Genomic DNA, 23318 nt, shown 5'->3' with positions numbered 1-23318 from the left:
CAGGTGACCCGTTTGCTCGTTTGCCCCCCTTATTTCATTTAAAAAAAGTGATATTTAAACAAAGCTTCGTTTTTTTTTGTTAAAATTAACAATGCTAACACAAAAAGGCCGTCCAGTCTCATATCCCTAAAAGAGAAAAAGCTTAATGCGTTTTGTTAAAAGTAATCTACTTTTTTGTCATATCCTTTTATCCTCGCAGGGGCTGCCGGGGCCATACAGTCCGCATGGGGCCATAGAGGCCGCAGGGGCTGAATTCCGAATTATTTCTCACGGGGCCTTCGTTATATATCATTATAAACGCCTGCATAGCTTCAGGCAAGATAAGTATGCGCATATTATTTTTCTGAACATAGTATAAAAAGTTATAAAAATAGTATGTCAAAAAATGTCTTTTTTTTGTACCTGCTTACCCTGTGCCTTCGTTTATGTAGATAAAATAAATCCAGGAAGTATGTTAAAATTACTCATACAAAGCTGTTATACTGCTTATGGTCCTGAAAAAGCTACAGTTAGTAAATATTATACATTATAATCCGAAAGGTAACGTAAAGTAGATTAAGTTAACTTTGTAGTTAATATAATTTTAACGCAATGATAATAATCATTTAACTTCTCAGACCAATTAAAAAATGAATAATGATAAGTAGCAAATTACGTAAAATAATTACCGTCTCCCTTGTATAAAACGTTAATTCAGAAAGTTTTCTCCTCTTAGCACCTTAATACCAAATTATAAATTAAAAAAATATTCAAGTTTTTAATTAAAAATAAGCTACGAATATTTTTTTTCCATGCATAGTTGATTAATTATTCTGCTTAAAGGTACAAGTTGGAAGCCGGCTACATGAAGCGGCAGCAGACGACGTGTCGTCGCGACACTACAGGTTTCTATTTATTTCTATGAAAGTGTCGCTAGCTTCATGTCGCTAGCTGCGGAGGGTGTTTCACAGATTTTTTTTAATGTAATAAGGGGGCAAACGAGCAAACGGGTCATCTGATGGAAAGCAACATCCGTCGCCCATGGACACTCGCAGCATCAGAAGAGCTGCAGGTGCGTTGCCGACCTTTTAAGAGGGAATAGGGTAATAGGGGAGGGTAGGGAAGGGAAGGGAATAGGGGAGGGGATTGGGCCTCCGGTAAACTCACTCACTCGGCGAAACACACCGCAAGCGCTGTTTCACGCCGGTTTTCTGTGAGAGCGTGGTATTTCTCCGGTCGAGCCGGTCCATTCGTGCCGAAGCATGGCTCTCCCACGTTAATACATAGAAACCAGTAGTGTCGCGACGACACGTCGTCTGCAGTTGTCGCGTGTCGCTCGGTTCCAACTTGTACCTTAAAATAAAACCGGGGGCGTTACTGTACTTTAGTTTCGGAACAATTTGTCACGATTACGTTATCTCTATCCTAAAAGGGAAGAAAAGTGAGCAAAACATAAAAAGACAAAGAATAGAAAACAGGAATTCCATTATGTCAGCTCAGCTACACGGCTCTAATAGACTTAGCCTACGGTGAACTTGCTGAAAGAAGTATTTACTTTCAGTGCACAATAATAAGTCGGTCAGCGCGCAGCCACTCAATAAATTACAGAATAAACTGAAGTAGGCTTTTATGTTTCTTGAGTTGAGTGCAGGATTTTATTTAAAACGTTCCCGCTCGTACTGTAAACCTATATTTTTCCTACATATAAAACCGCGTTCATTTCTCGTTTTTTCTAAGATAATATTAATATTTAATGTGTGTCCAACGTATTTTTCATTTATAAACGTAGCTTTTAATAGGCATTAAATATTTACATGTTTATTCCCTATTTCTACTGTATCGAGCTTGTTAATAACAGATAATTTATGTTTACAGTTTACAAGATTTTAGGAAAATCATTTCATAAGTATTAAATGCAGATAGCAGTGTTAGTAACGCTAAAACTCGAAAACGGCTGAACGGATTGGGCTAATTTTTACCGACTTCCAAAAACGAGGAGGTTATGCGTTCGGCTGTATGTATCTTTTTTTTTTGTATGTTCAACGATAACTCAGCCGTTTGTAATCCGATTTTCAAAATTCTTTATGTGTTGTATAGGGTTTAACTCGAATTTGGTACCATGTTCACAAAAGTGGTGATCTGATGATGAGATCCTGGAGGAATCAATGGGACTCCTTGAAATTTGTATGGAAACATATAGTGATTTTGATTTTTTCTGAAGCATTCGAGGTAAATGCTACCAAAAGGTAAGATTTCGCACCAGGTTATACCTTGGATCCGAAGGTACCCAACAAAACTTTTGAATCCTTATAGATACATGTTCGGGGATTTCGGCGTTGTTTAAACAACTGAAAGCATAAGCCAACACATCAATTTAATTCATCATCATCATCACAATCATAATTATGCCATGGGTCATCACAATATGACCCATTTATTGATGCTTTTCGTGATATTTTGCATCAAAGCACAAAGACCGATTTTCAAAATTCTTGTGTTGTTGTACATCCTATGATGTAATCTTGATTTTGTATAATAATTACGAAAGTGGTGAGCTGATGATGGGATCTATGAGCAATCGAGGGAAATCCTTGAAATTTATCAAAAGAAGTGGTTAAAATGTTGTTTCTAGTAACTTAAACATATGTTACGAATAAGGGAAAGTTCATACGAAGGTGTCTCTTGGTCCAAAGGCACTGAACAGAACTCCTGAACCTTTAAAGATAAATGTGTTTAAATTGCAGCATCGCTTAGATAACTGCAAGCATTTACCACAATTTCTATAACAGTAACATAATGTGAAATGTGAATAGTTAACATTCTTAGTGGTTATTTACGCATAAAGCCTTATCTTGCAGATAACTAAAAAGAGTGAAATTATTATTTTTAACAAAAAATTAAAACCGACTTCCAAGGTAAAAACAATAATAATATGAACTAAAACGTATTAAATAACTCTTACTCTATAATAGTGCCTTTTTCAGAATTCGTCTAAATCTCAACTATTTCTGTACATACTACAGTCTTCATTACTTTGAAGTCGGTACCAGTCCCAAAAGCTTCAGATATTCTGACATTGACTGAACTCACGATAAAATTAGCTGGTACCGACTTTAAAGTAATGAAGACTATTGTATGTACAGAAATAGTTGAGATTTAGACGAATTCTGAAAAAGGTACTATTATAGAGTAAGAGTTATTTAATATTTTTAGTTCATATTATTATTGTTTTTACCTTGGAAGTCGGTTTTAATTTTTTGTTAAAAATAATAATAGTATTAAAATATTCGTAGAAGTCCAGGGAAGGTTTTAAGTGACACGAAGTTCACCGGGATAGCTAGTTATTCATAAATTTGAGTAATACTAAAGTAATTATTTACTTAATCAAACTATTATAGTAGTCAAAGTATTTAATACTTTTACTTTTTATTCTTAACTATCCCGCTTTTCTGGTTATTGTAATACACGATATAGTCATTAGCTGATTGTGGTGTGTGTTTGGTCACCATGATAAGATTGTGTTACGTGTAGCGGCTAAGTTGCGATTATAGAATACACGTGTAGGAACAAAGGTTGGCCAAAAAACACCTCATGATGAAGGGATGGAATTTGACAAGGCTGTCATATACATTGTACAGTAAGTAAAAATACATACTGTACACAGCCTCATACAGTAAGCACTTTAAATGTCTAAACACACTAGGCTGAAAATACGCGACCGAAGTTCGGCATGTCAGCAATGCGCAACGCATACAATATAACGCGACGTAATTTCGTCATGGTGTGTCACCGGTACGAGTAATTTAAATTACATTGCAGGTGTAACCGTACCGGAATTCGGCCGCGTATTTTCGGCCTAGTGTGTTTAGACACTAAAGATCAATTACTTTGACTGGAAAGAGAAACAACATGTGGTTTGTATACGGTGCATATTTTTCTCTTGTCCTATGCCTATAGTCTACTTAAGCAGTCAATTAGATCTAATTACATTTTTTTTGTTTTATGAAATAAGGGGGCAAACGAGCAAACGGTCACCTGATGGAAAGCAACATCCGTCGCCCATGGACACTCGCAGCATCAGAAGAGCTGCAAGTGCGTTGCCGGCCTTTTAAGAGGGAAATGGTGTAATAGGGGAGGGAAGGGAAGGGAACAGGGGAAGGTACGGAGGGGAAGTGAATAGGTTAGGGGATTGGGCCTCCGGTAAACTCACTCACTCGGCGAAACACAGCGCAAGCGCTGTTTCACGCCCGTTTTCTGTGAGAACGTCGTATTTCTCCGGTCGAGCCGACCCATTCGTGCCGAAGCATGGCTCTCCCACGTATAATTATTATATATTTTCAATTCGCAAACAAACTTTAGTCTGTTCGTTCTTTCGTTCTCTTTTTATTTCAATCATAATATTGAAGCGTGCAAGGTGGGCGCTTTGTGAGTACCGCCACAGTATATTATTATATGTATAATTATCCAAAATATTTTTTTTACTGTTCCGAAAAATATTTAAATAAAAATACGTACTTATACATCATTAGTAATAGTAGAAGAAAGATGAATCTAATAACTCGGAAATGTTTCACAGATAACTCGAACCGCCACAAACAATTCAGGAAATTACAAGGCAAGGTCACAACATGATCATAATTAAACCCAACAGAAGAAAGCATCAATACATTATTTCATTTTCACACCATCTAATGTTACTGACTTAAGAGCCAATATGACCCTAACTTGACTACATACTTTAACCTAGATCTCAAAATCTGTAAGGTCTAGAAAACTGATTTTTTGACACAAGTAACTTCAGTTCTTAAATATTAAATGCTCAAGACGAAAACACGATTACTCAAAAAATGCTCGATAGTTTCTTTTTTACAAAAAACCTTGTTTTAGACACATTTTTGCTTGGATCTTCGAAGTTTGCTGTCTTTTCTTTAATATTTTTTAATATCTAAAGAGGTATTGATAAAACCTAAATTTGCTCAAAACACTTTTTTCATAATCATTATAGTTCGTCTTTTATTCAAGTAAAACTAACTAGGCGATGATTCCGCGCCGTCCTTTTTCACCTGGCATATGAAAGACGCCAGTCCAGTGAGTGTGAAGAGAGAAGGACGATGTTTGATTTTTAGAGTCAGGTGAGCTCTTAATACCTATATGCACGACGCACGTTATTTATTTTTGGCGCCTAATAAGTTTTTTATAGAAATCAAAAAATAAGTAAAAAGTATTTGATTAATTTAATGTATTATGGAATATACCCCCAAATTATTTACTTATTTACTTTATAATTAATTGTTATTTTTATTAAAATACAAGTTATTAAAAAGCTATGAAATTCCCTCACATGCCTTATATTATATTTTATATTGCGGACTACGGGGGGATAGAAATTCAATTGCGTGAGGCATTTTTGAGGGTTTTTTAACCCCGTCATCGCGTAAAATAATTATGTGAGATTTGGAAAAATTTTGCTTGACCCCCTAGAACCTAGAACACCTTACTTCATTCATGGATTAATTTATAAAACACACAGAAACCAGTAATATCGATTCGACTTATCCTTACCAGTTTGTACCAATCCAGAGAAGACTTTTGCTGAAGCTTTAGTTACAGTTAACTTTGTTCTTTCTAGATCTTATTTCTTCATATGAATAAAAGAAAAGGCATTAGAAATTTTTAGCAACAATTCGTCATAATCTAGCTCTAATAAATAAAAAAACATACCAAACTGCTGTTGCTGTATAACGTATCGTAGGACTCCGCTTTCGACGCGACGTTGCGCAGTTTGCAAGGTTTCTTCAGCGGCGTCTTCTCTCCGTGCTTGGGCGAGGACGAGGGCTGGCTGACGTGGTTGGAGGTGGTCTTCTCCTTCTCCTTCACCTTGTTATGTGTCAAGTTGTTCTTGGTGAAGTTGCCCAGCTGCTCGAACATGCTCGACAGGTGTTGGGACATCATTTTGCCGTTATCCTTTACCTCGATATCAGTATTCTCATTTTCTCACTTCGCACTGCTTTTGAGTGAATGGAAATTCGTCATACTGTAGGTAAAGATATTACATATAATATATTATAAAAGAAATTGGACGTATTTTAGATGATAAATACGATGATAATGATTATTTTCGATGATAAAACAGTTTTGCTTAATTCCACCCTTGTCCCTGTAGGCAAGCGCCCCAGCGCGGCGTCACGAGTTTCCCTATACAAAAGTGAAAAAAAATTTTGGTCTTTCAGCGCTGCTACTTTCACAGCGAAATCTCTACAATCTCTACACCCTAAAGTATTATCACTTAGTTCTTTTACACCTTGTATATTAACTATTAATCCAAAATCTTTTTTTGCAGTTTTTTAATAGATGTGTAGGACCTTTATACAAAGATAGCAAAAAAGGATATGGACGAATAGCCCATAGACGGCCCCAAATAAATAAAAAAAATGATGTGTAGGTAGACTGTCGAGTGATTCGGTAGGTAAGAAGGTTTATGAATTCTAATAAATGCATATAATAAATCAAAGTTTATTGATGCTGACGTGGCAAAACATAGCATGCGAGTTAGTAGGTTTTAACTTATAAGTCAAACATGTTTTTGTTCTCTTATTTTTTATTGTAGAAATTGTAATATATTAGTGTAGTATAGCCATCAATTTTGCTTTTTCCAATCGTATTAGGATCGGGCGTATATTGCAATTGGAACGTAACTTCTTATACTGTGTCGGTACTAAATATTGTTTGGTGTGGGAGCGGAAGTGACGTCACCGGTGCGATACTGTCGCCAACTTCCGCCGACTTCCAACGGAACTTATCTTGGTTTGTTCTGACGTGATCTTATTATGCTAATGTTGGAAAATCGACATGTAAAACATAAAAACTAATGTTTTGTCTTTGTTTTACTCTATTTCAGTGAAAGAGAAATATTAACTAAGGGTATATTAGATGGAAATTCGAAAACTATAATCTACATACGTAGTAAATTATGTTTTCAAACTTTTGTCAATAATGGATATATCCGATTCGCCACGATCTATACATCAATCTAACTTGCTTGTTCGCAGTCCAAAACGATAATGTTATGACCAATATTTGAAATGGTCGGCTCGTGTATTCCAGATTTAATAATTGAAGATCAAGGAAGGAGGTGGAGGAGGAGGTAACCTACACCCATTTCCTCAACTGACACTAAAATGACCGTAACTTTGATATTCGTGTTCAAATCAAACGATTTTCCTGAACCTGACAAAACAAAGGCCAAGGTAATCCATTATTATAATAATTATTAACAAATGGCTGATTTTTCATTCTTTTGATAATTTTTAACTGAGGAATAAATGACGATAAAGACGATTTGACAGATTTTTTGTTTTGACATTTTTTCTTACAGATTTTTTGTAAGTATGAAAAAAATGTCAAAGTGTCAAAATAATTTCTTAGTTAAAAGTTATCTGACGATTGAGAACAGCTCTGTATATATGTTATGAATTATTATTATGTACGTTACGTGCTATACTTGCTATGGATAAATCTTTCACCGAAAAACTACTGAATTGATTTGACTTTAATTTGGCATGCTTGCAGTATGGGTTTATAATTTACATAATAGGCTTTATTTCCGAAAAAATACACAGTTCCTATAGATTAGTACATTTACACAAGCGGATTTAGTATTTACACAGTATTTTATGTATTGTATACAATTCTGTGTAAATACTAAATCCGCATTAAGTTATTAGTCAACCATTAAGTAGTAAGTAGCAGTACTGATGTTAGTAAGTAGTTAGGCACTTCAATTGTTAAAACTGACTGAAACGGTTTTAAAAATAACATTACATAAATAACAATTATTTTTGTTAAAATTAAGTTCTTCATAACGGACCTAATGTGATTTGTAATTAGTCATTATTTTTATAGTCGAGGCGTTTCGGCATCAAAGGCAGTTATTAAAAGGCACTCCAGTTAAATTAAGTATTTTGTTTCTTTAATTTTAATTAATTGGAATTCCCGGAGTGGAGTACAGAAGTATTTGAAGGAAATCCCTATTTAATTATGCTAAGTGAACACAAGTCCTGATGGGTCTTTTTAGGCGAAATTGGATTTAATGATTTAAAAATATTTAGGTTAATGCAAGTTCCGCACACGTCGAGGAAATTGTAAATTTATTGTCCCCTAAGTATTATTTAAGGGCTCCATTCATATTATGATTGCCATTTAACAATTTCTCTTATCTTGTTAAAATATACTTTAAATTTATTTAAATACTTTATATTGTATTGTATTTGAAATGCTTTGTAACTTTCGCGACCTAATACGACGAAGAAAATAATTATAGTTACTAACTTCATATAAGATTTTAAATGGCTACTAAATCAGCAACTGATATGAAAATACACGAATATCTATCAATTAGTACAAGCAATATATTACATCTCAGCACAACATTTATCAATAACCCATCAGATGGAAGGACCCGATTAATTAAGATAAACTAATAACTGCGGATTTCAATGTGTCCGTAGTTTCGATGATTTAATGCGTTATAGATGTACGAGCCGATGGTAATGTCACGGATCTGCTGGATTACTGCCCGTTCATTATGAAATATTGTTAATTGACTTATGTGATTAGATCAGTTTAAGCCGATTACGAATCACATCCGTCCAAACTCGGACACAAAGATACGGAGCATTTGTATGCGGATGCAAGTTCTGGTGCTCTTTTATTTTTATTTCACAACGAGTTGGATTCAGTTGGATTCAGCCGAAGTACGAGTAGATATTCGAAATGCTACAACTACACAGTGAGATATCTCTGCAGTCGTCATATGAAAGTACTGTACATCTACAGAAGTCAGTACTACACAAATGCACTGTCGTATTTATACCCGGTCAACTTCTTAGTAATTCCCTTCTTATATAAACCTTCCCTGGACTATCACGGATAATTTAAAACTAAAATCAGCCAAATTGATTCAGTTCTTCTTGGTTTTAGCGAGAGTAATAAAATTTAATATTATTTTTTCGTATTACGCATATGTAAAAGTTTAACAAAAGATATAAGTAGCTATTTTTTGCCACAAAACAAGGCTTTAGGAAACAATAAATATACAAGTTAATGAGGCGACAAATTCGTCAATAATGAAACAATAGACACGATAAGCGAACTTCGACGATAAGACGAGACTCGTCTGAAACTCGGAGAGCCACGAGTTTGTGGCATTATTGTACATTATGTTTTATGTCACAGAAGTCTGTTGAGGAAAGTTTCTTAGTTATAAATACAGTAACTTTGTAAAAACTAACTGTAGAGACAAGATATGACTAACTGATTATATTGTGGGTGGGATTCAGCTTGAAATATTGAGTCCATACTAATATTATAAATGCGAAAGTGTGTCTGTCTGTCTGTTACCTCTTCACCACAAGCCAAATCCACAGACCCTATAAATTTTATTTTAGCGAACTTAAAGTACCTACCTATGTAGGTACTTTAAGTTCCGAAAAAGGACAATGGATATTTTTTATCCCGGAAAAATGTACGATTCCCGTGCGATTAACAAATTTTGGCGCAACGGAGATGCGGGCGTCATCTACTCTAAATGAGTGGAATTTGTAGTTTGAATTAATGTGAAATAATACATAAGTAGTTTGAAAAACTAAAAAAAATCCGTTTTTTTTTTCAAAAATTTTAACAAATTATTGCATTTTAATTGGCATTTAATACATAGTATGCAGAGTTTCGAATCAAAGATTCCGTTACATGCATACAACCAAAGCTAATCAAGCGTGTTAATAAAAAATATAGTTCAAGTTAAAAAAAAGTTAATGGACGAACCAGGCATAACGTATTTTTATTAAGTTTTTGACATGGGAGAGCCATGCTTCGGCACGAATGGGCCGGCGCGAACGGAGAAATACCAAAACCGGCGTGAAACAGCGTTTGCGCTGTGTTTCGCCGAGTGAGTGAGTTTACCGGAGGCCCAATCCCCTACCCTATTCCCTTCCCTACCCTCCCCTATTCCCTTTCCTTCCCATCACTACCCTCCCCTATTACCCTATTCCCTCTTAAAAGACCGGCAACGCACCTGCAGCTCTTCTGATGCTGTGAGTGTCCATGGGCGACGGAAATTGCTTTCCATCAAGTGACCCGTTTGCTCGTTTGCCCCCTTATTTCATAAAAAAAGTACTTTTACCGTTCAATAAACTATAATATTTAAAGAAAAATTCATAGAATATAGGCCTAACGCCCGGGCTTAGTAAAACTAATATTTTTTGTGACAAAAGCGTCCGAGTGGCAACGTGACGAATTATTTTGTCCGACGAGGCTTTAGCGGTCTCCGACGTACTTCGTCGCATTTTTCATAGCAAAATGAGTCGCCGCGTGACATACGACCTAATCCTCCTAAGCTCGATGGCGATTATTATTGGCATCAGCGTTGTTATAAATAGAAATAAGCTGATACCCGTTGTGCACATTTTACGCTAACGTGGTTTTAAAATAAGTAACATTAAATACTAAACGATATAAGTGCAAACGATAATAGTGCAAAATTAAATTAAATGAATATAATTTATTGTACCATCAGAGAAGTTGATTCCTATGCAAATCGGGGACCTAAGTAGTTTGGTCGCATTACGTCAAACCCAGCTGACAGATCACAATTAACATTGAATTGACATATTCGACCAAATAACGTTGGTCTGTCAATTGCATAATAATCAACTTCCTCGATGGTACATAATCAATTAAGTAAATAAAATACACAGTTCAAAAGAAACAATATAAATATTAGGAAGAAAGCACACAAATTCGGCCTTATTACTTAGCTGCAATCTCTTCCTGGCAACCTTCGAGTGAGAGGATTAGATTGCTGGATTTGGGCATAGTGCTAAAAGTTAATATTACTAATAATAATTCTTATTATAAGTATGAAATTTAACAATTATTATTATTACTGTGCGTAACCTATGCGTAACGAACATTTCCTTAAACTTTTTAATCGGGACTTAACGCGACTTATTTAAGTAGTAATGCTACTACGAGTACATACTTTTTCTCGACGTTTCATGCCGTGTTGCAACGGCCGTGGTCACGAGGGGACTGCGTTAAGTCCCGATTAAAAAGTTTAATTATAATGCAACGCGAAAGTTTAAAATGTTATCTTAAGAACATTTCCTTATTTTGCGATTTGCTCTACGTCGCGTTCCGTAGCGCTACGAGCTACGGCCTACGAGGCGCTACGGTGGAGTCTACGACACGCTACGACACAATGGTCGGCCGACACCGCGCCGCGCCGCGGTTGTGATGATGATGTTATTACTTGGTGCCAATCATAAAGTTAATATACCACCTAGCGGAATAGAGAAACAAAGGTCTGAGCAAGAGAGATGTCACTATCAGTAACACTGCGTGGTAAAAAGAGATGTGTGATACATGACAGCAGCACTCTTTTTTTGACGTCCAGTCGGCACGTGACATTGACAATTTAATCTCATAGAATTCATGTTCAATCATGCTTGTGTAAGTGTATACATACCACTGATCTCCATTATACAAGTACGCTGGATCTATGATACCCACTTTCTATATAATCCTTCACGTTATACATTCCCCCGATTTTTCCACATTTTCCTCTATTTCTTAGCCCCTATTAGTTTCAGCGTGATAAAATATATAAAATGGGCTGTCTAACACTGAAATAATTGTTCAAATTGGACCAGCAGTTCCAGAGATTAGAGCGTTCAAACAAACAAACTCTTCCGCTTTATAATATAATATGATGAGATTAGTTGGGGTCTAATCACACAGAACACTTATTCAGCTTTAATACGATACACTGTAGCACTACTTTGATAATATTAGAAATGAAATTAAAAAATACAATACGACAAAGTTTTCGTTTGAAGCTTATCTTCAGTTTTGTTTTTAGTTTTTCGTAGTGCTAACTGGTATAAATAAATGGATTATAGATTGGTACTGCTACTTCACGTTATCTACGTATGAAATCGTTGTTAATTTATTACGCCTATCTAAATTACGGAGAGGAAGTCTGTAATCTTTAATACAAATATGTAGCGTTTATTCAATTTAATATTTTTGTCCTAATGGTCGACATTATCTGAATCTGGAAACATTTCATCGATAATAGAAAAGACAGATGTACATCATAATACAACTGTCTTTACATACATGTAAAGACAGTTGTATTAGTTCCAAATACTCCCACTACTGCTATCAGCGCCAATATGGCGACATAATGGCGACTTTCAAACGTCATTTTTACGTCAAATTTAGTTCCTATCCCTAATAATAGGGGCGCTGATTCCGCTTCAAATAGGCACAAAAAATAGCTGTCATTTCAAAGGGTATCACCAGCGTACTTGTATAATGAAGGTCAGTGTTCACTGTTCGGGTGCCAGTATTATGTTTTATAACATTTTAAACTATATTCATTTTGACGACCTCTGTGGCTCATTGGTTGAGCGTGTTATCAGTGCTCATTCCGGGGTCGCGGGTTTAAATCTCGCCGACGGAACAAAAGTTTTCTGTGTTCCTTGGTCTTGAATGTGTATTAAATATGTGTATCATATAATAAAAAACTTAAATATATTATGTATAGTACAAAAGTATTTAATATATTTCCGTGGTCTGGTGACTGGTACCCATAACATAAGTCCCTCAGGTACTTAATACGTCCACACGTCCATAGATATTATTATTAATTATATTGATAAAACATCCATCATCGAATTGCCACTTCCACAAATAGAATTAAAAAAGTAATGCGACGACGACATCGGAACATCAAGGCATATTTTTTGGAAATCAGTAAACACGCTTATCAATACTGAATATTCAATAACATGTCAAGGAGGTAATTGGTTGAGTAAATTAAACGTCAAAACACAATCATGTGGGGAATTCCATTGAAATCCTAAGCGTTTTCGTATTCCAAATATTATATTCCCCGCGGTGCCGACTTGTTCAATCAATTTTTTCCCGTTAGCAATACAAGTCAATGTTATATTATACGATATATAATACAATGCATTTCTGCTCCTACCCTTTGCATGAATTAAAAAAAAATGAAGTTGTATGATTAGCGAAATGTAGAATCAGCTGCAGGTGCGCTGCCGGCCTTTTAAGAGGGAATAGGGTAATAGGGGAGGGTAGGGATGGGAAGGGAAAGGGATAGGGTAGGGGATTGGGCCTCCGGCTTTTTTTATTTGGGCTTCACATATTATAAAATATGTGAAAGCGTGGATGTTTGTTACGCTTTCACGCAAAAACTACTAGACGAATCATCATGAAACTTTGTACACGTACTCTTGGAGGTATCAGAAGTAACATAGGATACTTTTTATTTAAAAAACATATTTATTATGAAAAAAAAAATCTTGACGTGGACGCGGATGAAGTCGCGGGTAACAGCTAGTATTGAATATTAATAAATAGGTCGTATAAGTTTAACGTGTATTTGTGGTATCTCTCAAATATCTAAATCTAAAATATAATATTTATTTTAAGTTTGTTAGAAACACGAAAAAAAATATAACTTTTCCCACATGCCCAAAACTGCACTCCAAGATTTAAATATTACCAAACTTCAATTTAATGAAGACTGTGACTGCAAATGTATTTTACATTAAAACTTCATTAAATTTTGTCTCTAAATTCGGTAAGAGTAGGAGAAATCATTAATTTTCTCTAAATGTGGGTGCGGTAAGCTTAGGAGGACTAGCTATTATTTTAAACCTATCTAACGATAGTTCGTAACTTTGGTAACATTTTATCCAGTACGCAGGAACTACTTACTAATATGAAAACTTCGTCAGCCCTTAGGCTTGTTCTTAAATCCCGCCCCGGAGCGAGGAGCTCGCTATCTAACAAATCAATTACTATTTACTATCTCCAAACAACTTTTGTGAAAGTGTCTACGAGTAACTGATACAACTAGGGGTTATTGAGTTTTAAAGTCTTAGGCCCACTTGCGCCAAAACTTTGAGTTAAATAAATAACCCGGGGCTTAATAACTCAGTGTTAACGTTTTTAATTTTTAACTCATACTACATATTGCACCAGAAGAATTTATCCCAGAGTCAACTAACCCGGGCTTATGTCATGTTCATTCATACTTTTTACATCCAGCCAAATATGATAGAGCGAATGCTGAATAATTCAAGGCTCTCTCTCGCTCCACAGTACTTTAAATAAGGCTATCTCCTTATGTCAGATTTGAAATGACACGTGGTTCTATGTCGCATTGAGTAGTGAATTGTGATATTTTGTGCAAATAAATTAAGCGGAAAATGATAAAAATTGGGAAGAAACACTTGTGTCCAATGTTTATCTAGTCTACCTATTTATAAAGAAGTTCACTAACGACGCACTAATCCAATGATAATATTATTATTATTAAACTTTGGTAGGGAATTACTTTTTATGCTCATTTGTATATTGCAATTATTTTCAATTTTATTTAATAAACAGATTTTTCTAGGCGAAATCTTCGATGGAAATCTTTGTCTCTTTGTAAGTAAATACGGGACCCTAAACAGATCGGTCCGTTCTACAATGTATTCGATAAATTCTTCATACAAACAAAGTACATACCTAAGTCATAACTGAAAAATCTCAGTTTTGATATTACTAACCCAGAGTTAGTTGATTTAACCCTCCGACATCGGTGGGTTAAAAATTTAAAAAATTAACACGAGGTTAACTCCTAACTCTTGGTGGTGCAAGACATGCTGTTAATTTAAATTCGAAGTATAATTTAACTCAGAGTTAAGCGTGTTAACTCAGTCTGGCGCAAGTGGGCCTAAGGGACCTATCAGAAGGAGAGCGGTCAGTTTTGCGTTCTTTATGTTGTATTACGTTATAATATAGAGATACTCACAAAGAGGGCGTTCTGACCGCGTCAGAAATTGCTGCGGTGTGACTGACCGCTCGAACGCAGAATGGAAACGCAGAACACCTAAACACTTGACTGCTATCTATCTGATAGGTCCCTTACGACATAATGCGGCCTTTATACGCTAGACTATGATGAACCGATACAAATGATTTAATTTTTATAATAGATAAAATTTTGAGGGACTATTACTTTAATTATTTAGTATAATATAATAGTATAATTATAATATAGATAGATATTCGTCTCCGATTGCCCAATGTTTGTCCAATGTTAGTACTTTGAACAACTTCGCAAGCATACCTATCCACCATCATAAGACACTATATAAATAAAGGCAGTATAAATGCAAAACATTTTCTTAATTTTGAAAATTATCACATTATTGTTTTTGGAAATTAATAGTTTTTCATTCAGTTACTGAACCGCGATGGTGATTCAGTCCACTGTCTGTCCACTCCATTCATATTAAGTGTTGTGATTTGTGAATGAACAATACTATTGTAATGATAATGCTAGTCCACAGTAAATTATTGCCAAATTAGGCGATACACTTAGGCTATAGTTCAAAGTGTATATAAAACGGCAATGTTATATTGTTAGAACTTTGACTTAAACTATTTCTTTATGCCATGTTTCACCACCTCCTGATAAGTGACGAATAGGCTATCCACTCCAATATCCAATTAACTTGACAGATCAAGTATGGAGAATCTGTCAAAAAAGTTGTAAATAGCCTATTCGGCACTTTATCAGAAAGTGGTGAAACAGGCCCTTAATGTTATAAATACTTAAGTGTGTCTTTCTGTATGTCTGTTATCTCTTGTCGCTCAATTAAAGGCTGAACCAATTTGTATAAATATGTTATGGAAATACTTTCAATGACGGGAAAAGACATAGGAAAGTTTTTGTCATGAAAAACATTATTTTATAAGGCTGCCTTCACATTACGTCGCAAGCACTGCGGCAGCAGCGCGGTAGCCGCGCGACGCTCTTTTGTATAGAAGTCGCGCGGTTGCCGCACTGCTTGCGACGTAATGTGAAGGCGCTCTAACAGTTTCTTGGTAATGACCATATTACCATGAAAATTCAGTACAGTGGCAGTAAAAAATAAATAAGCTAGGTGTAATCCCACCGAAACGGTAAAATTTTTTAATTATTTTTTGTCCTTTATCATACGGGATTGCCCGTTACACTGCTAACAAACGGGAAGACGGATCCTAAAATCAATCTCAATAGAAAAGCAATGGAGATTGATTCGAGTGTATTTTAACTTACAAACAGACACTTATCGAATAGAACCTTCGAAACGTAAAAGAGCTCTAAAAGGAAGATAGTGAATGAATCCTTTTTACTCAATTTACATCCTATCAGCGTATATATATACTCGTATTACTTACTTACCTGAAAAGGACGTTCGTATAAAACAAAACAATAGATTTTAGCCCCTAGATTGGAATACTGGTGTATTAATTGTAAGACTTAGGGCCTGTTTCATCACCTCCTGATAAAGTGCCGGATAGGCTATCCACAACTTTTTTGACAGATTCTCCTTACTCTATCTGTCAAGTTAAGTGGTGGACAGCCTATCCGGCACTTATCAGGACGTGGTGAAATAGGCCCTTATTAAATAAAATATTAGAAAATGAAAAAATTGTATTTGTATAATAATCGCAACCAACGAAACATTAAAATCAGGGTTTACTAATAACCACAGGTAACGTAGCGCATAAAGTCCCATTTTTTATTAATTCAATAATTTCTTTTAGTATCTGTTCTGGAATTAAATTGTTACGATTATTATCTCACGTGAACGTTAAATTACGTTAATTGTTATGGCTACCCCGAGTGTTACGGCGCAAATCAAATACTTTACAAATTACGAGTGATCCTTATTAATTTTGTAATTTACGTGAACATTCGTACGTAATTAGATGTTTAATTTTTGACTGTCAACGAAAGGTGTTGTTTCTCGCCTACATGTCTGAATATTATGAATATATAATATGTATTATGTAATACACCAGCTTATATATTCTTTAGTCATCGACTCAAAACAGTTTTGTTTTAGGAGGTGTCTTTAAATTAGATTTGTGTGATTGACAGGTTCAAGGTATATTGAAATTTAAAATTAAATGGGTACAGGTATTTATGAATTAATTAAATTCATAAATAATCCGTTGTTCATGCGATGAAAAACGTGCGCTTGAACATGAATATTTTTTTTAGAAATTAACAGTAACTGACTTAATTTAACAACAAGTATTTTAATTACCCAAATATCCAAATTAAACTTCATTTCTACCTAAAAATAATAATAATAATGGCCAAATTGGCTAACAGATTAAGCTAGTAATAATTGTTTATAAATTATAAAGTACGGCCAGAAAGACTATTAGACAATTTCTCTAAGTTTATACGTAACAAATGCACTTACATCATAAAGTTTATAGTAAAACTACTTACACAGCAGATACTTTTATAAAAAATTAACCCAACTACATCCAACATCCAGTGGCGAAGCAACAAGCAAATCGTATAAATATAATGTAACAATTAATCTACCAGATAATGAGTCATTTCCAATTAATAAAGCTTTAAATAATAATGATGGTATTGAAAATTCTGGCCATTTGTCGACCACATAATACATACGGCATGGGCAGAGACAATTTATCGTTTCGGTGTAATAGTTATTAAAATTTATTGGCCAAACATAATATTGTACTACGTAACTATATTCACTTTTGTCTGTCTATCTGCGTGAGCTCCTGCTGCTCCCATAAGGATAAGGATTACATTTTGAAAACTATAATATTAACCGATATAATATATAAATTATTGACTGATATGTTTAATCAACGTTTTTAGATATTTTGTTATTTAAACTTATATTATTTCTATTTCACACCTCTTAAAAATATTTTATATTATCTACTTTCGTTAATCTGATCTTTTTCCATAAGTATCCTAAACTTGGTATTTGTGATTTTAAGGGTACCATACCCAAAGGGTAATTTATTACCATTAAAATAATATCTCGTTTTTTACTTACTTACCGTAAGTAAAAAAAATTAGTAAATCTTAAAATGATAATAATTAATTATTCATTTGATGCTTCCAAAATAGCTAATTAATAATTTGTAACAAAGTAATTTTAATTATTTTCTTCCTTTGAAATCTTTTAATTAATTTCAATCTGGGATAAGTTATTATAACCTATTCCAAATAACATTCCAATAGTCTTTAAATAAATAACAAATAACAAAAATCACAAATAACAAATAACAAACCCTGTATAAACAAAATATTTGCTTTAAAATTAGATTCACTAATTTTAAAGTAATTTTTTGTTTCTTGTTTTTTTGTTTGTTTCTATTTTTTTGTTCCATTTTTTTTTTACGGCGTTGTTATCATAAACACAGCTATTATTACAAAAAATAAAATAAGATGGGGAAGCAACGGCCTTAAGTTCATAATGCATATTAATTTTAAAAATAATACTTTAATATTCTAACTCGAAAATAATGTGCGGTGATATTTCTAATAAAAAAACTAATATTATGTGTCTTTTTTATTCAATTAATTAAAAAAATAGCTGCGCTTATCTTCTATCAGCTCAAATAAATTCTGTATAAAATTACAAGAAAATTTCTTAATCCACGAAAAAAGTTGGACTAAAGTTGTCGAGCGGCAGTTAGCATAATAATTTAGGATCACTTTGCGAACAATTTCAGACCGGCCATATTTTGATTAGGTTTCAAAATCTTATGCGAGTCTACAGTTTCGGATTTTTTTTTGTACTATATAGAGAAATGTTTATGGCAATTAATTAGCCTAATCGTTATTATTATATATTTTATTGTTTTGGAGGAAAAAGCCTAACATTTATACTATTTTACCTAACTGATTAAACTAAGCATAAGTAATTGTTATGCAAAAAATTAAAATTTATTAGGTATGTAATTGCAAACTGCATTTTATTTATTTATTTACAGTTAATTAAAAAGGGTGACCCCAATTACATTAATTAACCTTAAACTTACACATTGATAGTAATTAAAAACTAATAATAATAATAACAACTTAACTAATAGACAACGGTAGAAGCTCTTTCATACTTTCCCTCGCATACTCTGCATGTTTAATTAACAATAAGATTTAATTTCATCTTAATAATTTTTAATTATTTTTCTTATTATTAAATTAGTAATAATTTTTATTATAATATATATGTGTCTCTTAATTTTTATTATTAAAAAAATAATGAGTGTGTAAAATAGTTTTTTTACTTAAAATTTATTTTTTAATATATTAAAAAATCATTTTATTGTTATAATGGATAATTGTTTTTTTTTTTAATTTGACAGGACAAAAATGCAATTATTATATTTTAATCAATTAAAATAACAAACTTTACCTAATGACGAATTTCCATTCAAAAGTAATTAAAACTTTTTCAAACTTTTCGAAACTTTTTTTTGCGTTCTACAGTCTTTTTGGTTAGACAGTTTTTTTTCGTCATGCACTAACGCATCCCGGATGCGTGTATATGACACTGAGTCTCCGCGACTACTGTTTCTCCAGCCTCGGCTCTGATGCTGGCCAGCATTTCTTCGGGAGCGGCACGGCGCAGGCGCGGCCAGGCTCCGCCCAGCAAAACTTTTCGTGAGTTTCGAGAGAAACTTTGCGAACACAACAATGTAACTGTCGCTGTAATTGTCTATTGTCTTACTTTTTGTAGATGAATAATGGCCAATTAATTAGCTATTTGAATTGAATATTTAAATAGTGTTAAATTAGGTGCAGAAAGAAGGTGAAGTTGTTTTAGAAGCTAGCTAGCTTAAGAAAAAGCTGAGTTTGGAGTCGAAGCGTCATAAGAAATAACGGATAAATATGTTTTCCAAGTAAAACATTTTTACGAGACATTTTTTACATATTTACACAAAAAATATAAATTTACTTTGTGAGTACTTAAGTTATAGCAACACTTTCTTCTGCGTAAATCTCATTTCGAGTTGGATTATATTACACAAGTATCATATAGATCTGAATATATATCATATTAATACATAGGCAGCTGGTACTAAAAACCTTGTTTGTAAGACAGTAAGCTTCTGAGTCACGTTGTCACGTAGCTTCGTCACGTACGGCTCAAATTAACCTTTGACATGCTAACTCCGGCAGGTGGCGTCTAACACGGCGATAAATTACTGATATACGATCTTGTACATGTCATTAAAGGATTTAAATCCAGATTCAGGTCTCGAGTGTAATTATTTCTAGTCATATTATACTAATTTATAACGGTTTCTCGTCAATATTACCGTTAATATAGAAAAAGCAAAAATAAATAAACTAGGTTTTATACTAGAGAAACCATGGCATTTTTTAGTTATTATTTTTTTTCCTACGTCATACGTTAAGCGTTAAGAGGATATACAAGGGGCTAGAGAAATGAAAAAAAGTACGTGTAATACCTCAAGCCTATACCGCAGAACGCGATAGAGACAACTGCAGAAAATCAACCATTCGTTGTCCCCTGATTCCTTCTCCAAAACTTAACCGATTTAAGTACTTTTTTCATTATAGATTCAAGAAAGGCTTGAGCTGTGTTCCTATGTTTTTTTGATTTTGTATAATCTAGTCAAATCTGTTTTCTGGATGTTTGAACACAGCGGAAAATCTGGCCATTTTTTTGGGTTTTTGAACGTTCATATCTTATTTAATAATTAAATTATGAAAAAAAAATAAAACATAGGGACATTTCATTAGTGGCCATAGATATTCAGGAAAAAAATTATAGCTTTACTAGCATTATCCAGGGAGGAAACAGGGGACAACGTTTGTATGGAAAAAAGGGAGTTGTGGACATTGCTAACAAACGGGAAGACCGATAACGGATCCTAAAATCAATATTTTATTTTTTATTAATACACTCGAATCAATCTCCATTGCTTTTCTATTAAAAGCAATGGAGATTGATTCGAGTTTATTTTAACGCACAGTTATTTGTTTAATATGCCAAGGCCTTCGATCACTAATATACAAGATACACAGTCCGCGGCAAAAAACGACCTCACTAAAAGAGCACCAAACGCAACATTCTGGTGGACTTTCGATTTAGTAGTGCTCGAACGCTCCGCTGGGAAACATGTCCCAGTGCTCGTTCAACAATTGTAAAAATCATACGTTTAAAACGCAAAAATAGGATGGAATTTCATATTTCCGGTAAGTATTAATTTTATCCTAATATATTTCATACAATTGTATTATAAATATTGGTATTTCGTTAAGAAATCAACAAAAACAGTTTTAAAATTAAGTTGTAAATAAATCAACACGAGGCATAAACCATCTCAATTGCGAATACTCATACTAAAGGTACTTATCGTAGTTTATCATGCCCACTTGAAATGTTCGGGTTATACACTGTGTTTCTGTTCCATTTGGTGGAGTCGCTATTAATTATTATTTATTTTATTGAGGAATATATATTTTTTTAGGTTTCCTCGAGATCTAGTTAGATGTGGAGATTGGATATCAGTTATAGCACGGCAAAGATGCGAACAATTTTTCAAGCCGACTTTAGCGAGCGTTGTATGTTCTAAGCATTTATATTCAATGTATACACGTATATTTTAGTTAACTATAAAATTAAACATATTAAAACAACATAATATTACAAGTAAAAATAATTACTCCACACTTTATACATTAAACTTTGGAAAAATTAAAAAATGGACTATTAAAATTATTACATATATGATATTGAATGTACCGTAACTTCTTGGTGGAAATTCATGTTTCACAGTAATAATATACACTTTTCATGCACTTTTTCCACTTTTATTAATAACAATTATGTTTTACACGACCGGTTTCGATAAAATCACACCTGATGATGATTTTATCGAAACCGGTCGTGTAAAACATAATCGTTATTAATAAAAGTGGAAAAAGTGCATGAAAAGTGTATATTATTACTGTAAAATTATTACAATCAACAGATTTTCGAGAGGTTTTGTATGGGACTATGTATCTTGTATATTAGTGATCGAAGGCCAAGGCATATAATATACCCATTTTCTTACAATAATGAAGTTGCAACTTGCAAGCAATCGATTTAAGCATAGCATTTTCTGTCAAACTCTTTATTAAAATAAAGTTAAGTTATAATTGTAACTACAAAAACAAAACTGATATATTTTTTTACATTCTGCATTTTTAACAAGTATTAATTTATTACGACATAAAAATTAGTGTATTATCAATAAATTAGCGGCTGTTTTGCATTTTCCCGCGAGAACTGAGGTAATTACCGCTCGAGTTAGCATAGATTTGCACTAATGACGTTAATACTTTTTAAAATGTATAAGACTAGGCATTTAATTGGCAGTAACAAAACACGAACAAAAGCAAAATATGTGTTGGCAATTGGTAGACAATAAAATTTATTATTATATTGTGTTTTAAATATTATTGTTTCCATTTTTCCAAGTGTTTATTTTTGCTAAATCGCGTAAGTCATAAATTACTTACGCAATTTTTTATATATTCGTGCAACCAAGGTGTACGTTGTTCAAAATTTTGAATATAAAATAAAATCCAAAAATTTCGTTTTTCATATGAATGAAAGAGAAGACATGAGATTATAACAAGCTGTTAACATTAAGGTGACGCCGCGTTAAAGTAAAAAACCGTATTGGATACGTTTTAGATTGCTTGTTTTTTATGAGAGGCAGGCCCGGCCTTATAAAAAACTAGCAATGAAACAGCAAAAAATGGAAAGGCCGTAAGCGACAAAATGGTTTTTGTCGCGTAATTTCAAAACCATAAATACATAATTTATTTGTTTATTAATAATATATTCCTTTAAGTTATCGCACTCCTAGACCCTTTTACGTCAGTGTAGGTTCTTTTATAAAAAAACCAAAGGAGATAGATAGGTATAACAGCCCTATTAGACAAGTGGCAAGCGATTATCGTAAACGCTAACAAAATGGATGCGATTTGACATAAGTCATCGCTTCGGTAGCGAATACTAATGTCAAATCCCATACATTTTGTGGCGTTAGCGTTGGCGTTAATACGATAATCGCTTGCAAACGGCTAGCGATTATCGTAAACGCCTAGTCTAGGCCCTCTGATGTGACACCTAAATTTTTTTTTAATCATTATGGTCTTTAGTAAGTCTTGTAATTTAAAAGGTAGGTCACTAGTTTAGCTCTTGTAAAATAGTTAGCCATAACTTCCTAAGTACGACTCTACCAAACGGAAAACCTCTAGAAGGTACAAACCTAATCTCACGCCTTAAACTTTATGAGTATTTGTGTAGAAAATTTCCCCCTTACTCCCAGATCCGTATAAAGTCCGGTACGAGGTCGAACTTGTTAGTTGCAGGAGTTTATATCAGATTTAAGTTACAGTTCCAGCG

At 33.8% G+C, this 23318-nt stretch overlaps 1 protein-coding gene across 1 annotated transcript in view; it reads right to left on the bottom strand.

Moving 5' to 3' along the window:
* LOC121731485 (nitric oxide synthase-like protein) overlaps window positions 1-19343 on the bottom strand; it is a 137894-nt gene extending 118551 nt beyond the window's left edge. The window contains exons 1-2 of the mRNA XM_042120914.1: window positions 19302-19343; window positions 5701-6013 (exon numbers count right to left, since the gene is read on the bottom strand). Of these exons, the coding sequence (XP_041976848.1) occupies window positions 5701-5931 (231 nt within the window). The 5' untranslated portion in view covers window positions 5932-6013; window positions 19302-19343. The remainder of the gene's footprint in view (window positions 1-5700; window positions 6014-19301) is intronic.
* Between the last annotated feature and the right edge of the window lie 3975 nt (window positions 19344-23318).

Source organism: Aricia agestis, chromosome 11, assembly GCF_905147365.1.
Source record: "Aricia agestis chromosome 11, ilAriAges1.1, whole genome shotgun sequence".
In the NCBI taxonomy this organism is placed as follows: domain Eukaryota; kingdom Metazoa; phylum Arthropoda; class Insecta; order Lepidoptera; family Lycaenidae; genus Aricia; species Aricia agestis.
This window is presented reverse-complemented; position numbering and strand designations above follow the sequence as displayed.